Source organism: Thamnophis elegans, chromosome 1 (assembly GCF_009769535.1).
Source record: "Thamnophis elegans isolate rThaEle1 chromosome 1, rThaEle1.pri, whole genome shotgun sequence".
Classification (NCBI taxonomy): Eukaryota; Metazoa; Chordata; class Lepidosauria; order Squamata; family Colubridae; genus Thamnophis; species Thamnophis elegans.
Window position 1 is genome coordinate 55315040 of NC_045541.1, and position 6000 is coordinate 55321039.

The 6000-nt window shown below is 35.3% G+C and overlaps 1 protein-coding gene across 6 annotated transcripts in view; it reads left to right on the forward strand.

Annotated features, from left to right (window-relative positions):
* The window catches only part of CLASP1 (cytoplasmic linker associated protein 1), a 265163-nt gene extending 260989 nt beyond the window's left edge, over positions 1 to 4174 (forward strand). For all 6 annotated transcript variants that reach the window (XM_032216133.1, XM_032216164.1, XM_032216125.1 and 3 more), the window contains 2 exons: positions 87 to 203; positions 2204 to 4174. In XM_032216133.1, coding sequence (XP_032072024.1) covers positions 87 to 203; positions 2204 to 2290 — 204 coding nt within the window. In that variant the 3' untranslated portion in view covers positions 2291 to 4174. The remainder of the gene's footprint in view (positions 1 to 86; positions 204 to 2203) is intronic.
* Positions 4175 to 6000: the final 1826 nt, after the last annotated feature.

The window sequence follows — 6000 nt, forward strand, 5'->3', positions numbered from 1 at the left end:
ATGTATCCATCTCATTCATCCTCTGAGTTTCTAAAACTGAAAGGAAAGTGTTTTTGATTCTCATACAGTTGATGTCTTTCATCTAGGGTTATGACAACACCGAAAGCAGTGTTCGCAAAGCCAGTGTGTTTTGCCTCGTGGCCATCTATTCAGTGATTGGCGAAGAACTGAAGCCTCATCTTGCACAACTGACTGGGAGCAAGGTATGTGCCCCACTGCTTCAAACTGTATTCATAGAATGAAGGGAGCAAGTCTTGAAATTAATAGCTGAGGTTCCCCTCCCAAATGACATGAAAGAGATGCATATCTCAGTCACTGATTTGGTGGGTTGCTAGTTTTATGAATGGCAAAATATCTCCTTTACAGATACATCTTTGAATCAGCTAAACAAGTGATTTCAGTTTGTCACACTTTTTGCAAATTTACACATACAGGATTGAGACTTATCCAAAATAGCAAGGAACAATTGGAAAACCAAACTGGAAAAAAAGTTTACTTAACTCCTTTTTAAATCATAGGAAGCATACTTGGCATTTCTTAAAACCTGAAACCATTGACTTATTTAATGTAGGATATTCAGTTCCAAATTACTTATATATTATCCAAATTTATTTTGATATTTTAAAAAAATATGTGTTGATCATATTTGGATTTATAAACTGAAGTGCTCTGAAGATGTTACCTACTTTGGTAACAAAATGTCTGCAAAAATAAAAGATCAGAAAGCATACAAATAATTATAAAACAAAGAAACTTTTATCCAGATTTTTGTCATTTTGCTGTTTTTTATCAATTGGGTTCCCTTTGTGTTCTTTCAAAGTTTTTTAGAAGGTTGTTCATAGATGGTTAAGCGTATCTATTTTCATCCTGTGTTTTCCAATATAATCAAGCACTTGTCAGGATTTTAAAGAAGCCAAATAATAGCTGTTTAAATGAGCCCACATTGAAATATTACCCAAGCAGAAGGATTAGAATAATATTTTATCCCAGATAAAATATACAGGGAATCAAAGTTTCTTCATAACCTGCTCCACACATTTAATTAGAATTAGAAGAAAGTTCTCTGCATATGTTAGTACTCTCTAATGCAATATACATTCTTTAAAAATGTCTGCTTTTTTTCTTACTGCAAAAACTCATTTTGAATCCAGTGATAAGAACAGCTGAAAATAACATTAAAGCTGAATATATGTAGAGCTGAACAAATTAGAAATGTAGGATTAGTGGTGTTCAAATAACCTTTAATTTGTTTTAAACAATTTGTTGTGAAATCTATTTTGAAATTTGGGCACTGACAAGATTCTATTTATGGCAGAAGAAGACAGTGCTCAAAGGTTTCTTTCAAACTTCGAAGACCACTCCTTCTTACTTTCTTATAAAATAATGCCAGCCCTAGCAAGAGACCAAATTCCTTTGCAGACCCCAGGACATTCAAAAACAGTACCCCCATATGCCAGGAGATGTGAAAAGGAGAATTGAGAATCAGCTTGGAGATTAAGCACCTTGAAAAACATATCTTCTCAGAATGCCAACAGCCTCCTTGATTCCATAGATGTTAGCAAATAAAGAAGGAGCTGGCTGCAGTGATGCTCATAAGTGTTAAGTCTGCTGATTCTCAAAGTAATTAAAAACTAAATTAAAACTCATCATGTTATGAGTGCCAAAGTTTGAAGGAAAGTACCCCGTTCCTTATGTATTTGATTATGTGGTCCTGATCCTGAATCTACTTACGACATTCATTCTGTAGAAACACCTCACTCAGGAAAGATGTGCTGAAATCTGAGAACACAGTTGTAATGGAAATCTGATGGATCATTTACGCTTTTCTTAGTATGAGAAGTATCATAAACCAAAACTAATGAAAGGCATCTGGATTTGATCAGCTGGCAAGCTTTCCATTTTTGAACTTCAGAAATGAACAGTTGAAGCTAACATATGGATTTCTTATTGGTAACGGCAAAAAAAAAAATTACAATAAAAATATTGCTGTGGAATTCCATCCATCCAAATAATAGTGATACTGTTCTACATGCATGAACAATGCACAATTTCTTTTTTTTTGGAGAGAGCTACTTCAGTGAGTGTTCCCTCGATTGTGGCAGTATACAAATAGTAAAAAATAAATAAATAACAATGGCCTGCTATGAAAAGAAATGAAATAACTAAAAAACTGTGAACCTCTCTCTTCTTTGTCCTTTTTCAGATGAAGCTCTTGAATTTGTATATAAAGAGAGCGCAGACGACCAACAGCAACAGCAGCTCATCCTCAGATGTTTCTACACACAGTTAATGGAGATCTTTGGACATATGTGTAGACATAGAAACAATCAGCTGTGCCTCTCAGAAACCCTCCCCTCATCAGCACGCTCCATCTGCTGATGGAGGCCATGCAAATATTTATTGCAATCAGTATTTTTAGTCCTTTTAAAGCTTTTTATTGTAGGAGATTCTTGGAATTGAATATAAGGGAAGCAAGGCCTGGATTGCAGTTTTCATTAAAAACAAGGTAATAGTGTACTGTGGTTAAATGCATTGCAGTTACATACTGTCTCTGCTAAGATCTGAAGTAGTCCCAGAGATGCATAACACGTTCATATTTTATCAAACAGATTTCTTTGATATTGATGGAGAGCTTGAATTTATATTAGACTATATTTGTATTATAGTCACACTTTTAACTAGCTATTCTAGTTCCCCCAATTTCTCAAGCATCGTTTTAAAACTGAGCTTAAAAGTTGGAATGAATTTGCATTTGTTTTCAGACGTAATCTATACAGGTTATAAAATCAAGCCCTTCAACTAGTTTTTTTTAAACTAGAAAAAGCCAATAACAATCACCTGTGTGGCAAATGTTAGGAAAATTCAAGAAATCCCAAGCAAATATGCAACAGTACAATCTATACAGGGCAATGTGGTTAGTTTTGTAGAACCGATTCAAGAGCTGCATGGACAACTCAGTTTACAATTTCTTCTCTGTGTATTTCAACATATATTTTTTTTCAAAATGTTTGAAATTGCAAACTACATTGGTTCTAACCTACCTGACACAGCTTTACTGTTTGTTTCTTTGTTTTAACAGAACTCTGTTTTGTTACAGTGTTTATGGTATTCCTTCTGTGACAACAGATTTCTGTTAGTGTGCACTGAGACTAGATGCATTGTAATTGCCTGTATACTGGTCAAGACCTAATGTTGCTGTCAGAGAAAAGTGTCTCCTAGGAGATATATGTGAAATTCTATTTCTGCTGCTTCGATGTTCCATGAGAAAATGTTCTTTCCAAAGCTCTGATTGGCTTCCCGGAGCTGCAACTCAGATAACCAGGCCTTCCTTCCTTAATAAAATACTTCTTTCATTTGTCAACAACGTTCCTTAGTGTGACAGTTGTTCTCTTAATTTTCACCTTCACTGATCAGGAGTCCTCCAGACTTTGAGTACTTCAGGAGGTAGCCTCCTCTTCCTCATCCCAGTCAGCCTGAATTATTTATAATGGTTTTTCTGCGCCTAACATATCAAATTATTTCCATTTTAAGATGATCATACACGTACGTTGATTATTTTTGGCAGTGCTCAAAGGGCTAGCTTAATCTGCAACAATTTGCTTTCTTTTAAAGCTGTACAACTGGGGAATGTAAGATGTATTTAAGTGCTCTGGGCAAAAGGATTCTTTAGCTACTACTCTGTCCATGCTGATGGAAGTAGATCTGCATGCTGCTGGCACACAAAAAGCAAGAGCCAGAATAGAGAGGGCTCCCTCTTTCCCCAGCACGATTCAAGTGTGCTCAGTTGCTTTGTCTCTTGCTGCCTTCTTAGACAGGGCTTTAACTTTTTGAGAAAAACTGATGTGATTTCCTTCAGGGTCTTCTCCATTGACCCATTCCTCTTCCCTTTTCAGGCCATTATATCTGAAAATTCACACAAATCAACCTGCCTGGTACTGGTTTGCTTAGATGGGGATGCGTCTGTTCTCCCATGGCACATCAGTGTATCCAGGGCAGGAGTATACAAATATGTGCAATCCCTTTCACCATCTAAATCCTGTCCATTCCTTAATGTAGTGCTGAATTATCCGAGGCATTGTGGCTTTCCTTTGAAAAGGTACACTGTGTGTGCTTACTGGATTACAATACAACACAAGACTTTTCTATCACCTCCTGTTACCTCTCGGTAACCTGTATACATAATGTACCATGCAACCTGTCACATAAATCTTCTTTCTACCACCCTCTCAACCCCTTTATTTATCAAGTGTAATGGTTCACATTAAAGGACAATGAAGAAATATTTGTAGAATGCAGAAAATGTTTGCTAACAATAATAATGTTATAAATGGGAAGGGCAGGGTGACAAAGCTTATCAAACCAGTCAGCCATCAGAAAAAGTTTCTTGGCACAGTGTTCATGCGCATGTATTTAATTTTGATTTTGGGTTGGTTGTTTTATTTTCTTTCATTTTTTTTGCGCTTTGTCATGTTACATCCATATCTGTATTTATATCTTATTTGTTTCACTTTGAGTGTATCATGGCAAATGTACAGATGTTTTTATGTTAACATTTACATGATAGAATTTGCTAAAAAAAAATAATAATAAAACTTTCTGAGTTTGCCCTAGAATAAAAGAAAATAAATTTAAGTCCTTATGGGAACTTCTTTGCACTACTTCTTTGCATTCCCCTTAATGATGAAAAAGAACCTTTAAGATCATGTTGATGAAATGCTTGTGCTAAACCTAATTTCCTAACCTCCAAATCACATTTGAATCACACATGCACACTTAAATCGATGCAAGCTTTCAGAAAACAGCTGTGTGTTTGAGATCAGGTGTTTGGTTGGGGAACATGACTATGGCATAAAAGATGCACCAGAAAGCAGTTCTACTTAATGCCAATCCATATTGCCATTTTATAGGGAAAATGAAGTGTAGAAATTACATGTTACATTTAGACACCTAGGGTGCTATATTAACATGCTATGAATTGGATCTGCCATCACAATCACAGAATTCCCTCCGTATTCTTTTATTGTGTTGGATGCATTTTCCTTGCACAACACTCTTAACTTGCACATTTCAAAGAGTCTCTTCCTAGAACAGTTCCAGCTAAGCTACTTCATTCTATGTTTGCACCTATACAATGCCTTATGATCTTTGTGTAATCCAGACACAATTCTCTTCTTTCGTTTAAACAGTTAAATTTGTGTCTGTGTGTATGTATATAGCTGCAAAACATTTGATACAACCTCTGTGTTGGTACACCTCTATGGAAATTCTTATTCCTGTACTGACCTTTTGACCATAGCATTTTAATGTCAAGCAAGTTAATCTGGTTTTTATCCTCTATAGCTGAAATTTCTATATGCAACTCTTTAGTTCCCAAGCGAGAAGAACAGGTTGGAAGAGTTAATTCTACAATCACAAATACTAAATCAGATACATAGAAAATCCATCCTTTTTGAAAGAATTGAATGAGTGCCTAGGTGCAGGATGTCACCTCAGCTAAAACATAGTAATGGGCACCCAAGTTTCTTCTACAAAGGAATGAATCAATTCTTAACTTTTTTGTGATACCTGAATCTTGCAATGAAGACAAATAGGAGGAATTAAAAAGCCTTAACAAAAGCATTGCCTACTAACAAAACAGAATCACTTACTAAAAAAGTCTACCCACAATACATTTGTGCAATACAGAAGGTTATTTCTTTTTCAAATACATACAGAAAACTAAAGTTAAGAATAATGGATATAATGGGGAATTGGTAATACATTTTGTTAAGGATTCTAATTAATACTGCTATGCATGTAGGTTTTTACATCACATCTCACTGAAATAATTTGCATCATAAGGCCTATTTACTGTATGTTTTGTATATATTACTAAATACTAGTGTCAAGGGAATAAAATGAATGAGATTTTAGTAAATCTGTATGTCTACGCATTGATGCAAATGGATGTGATGAGATTCTCTGCATACAGATTGCAACCATTAATTGAACACTTTTGTT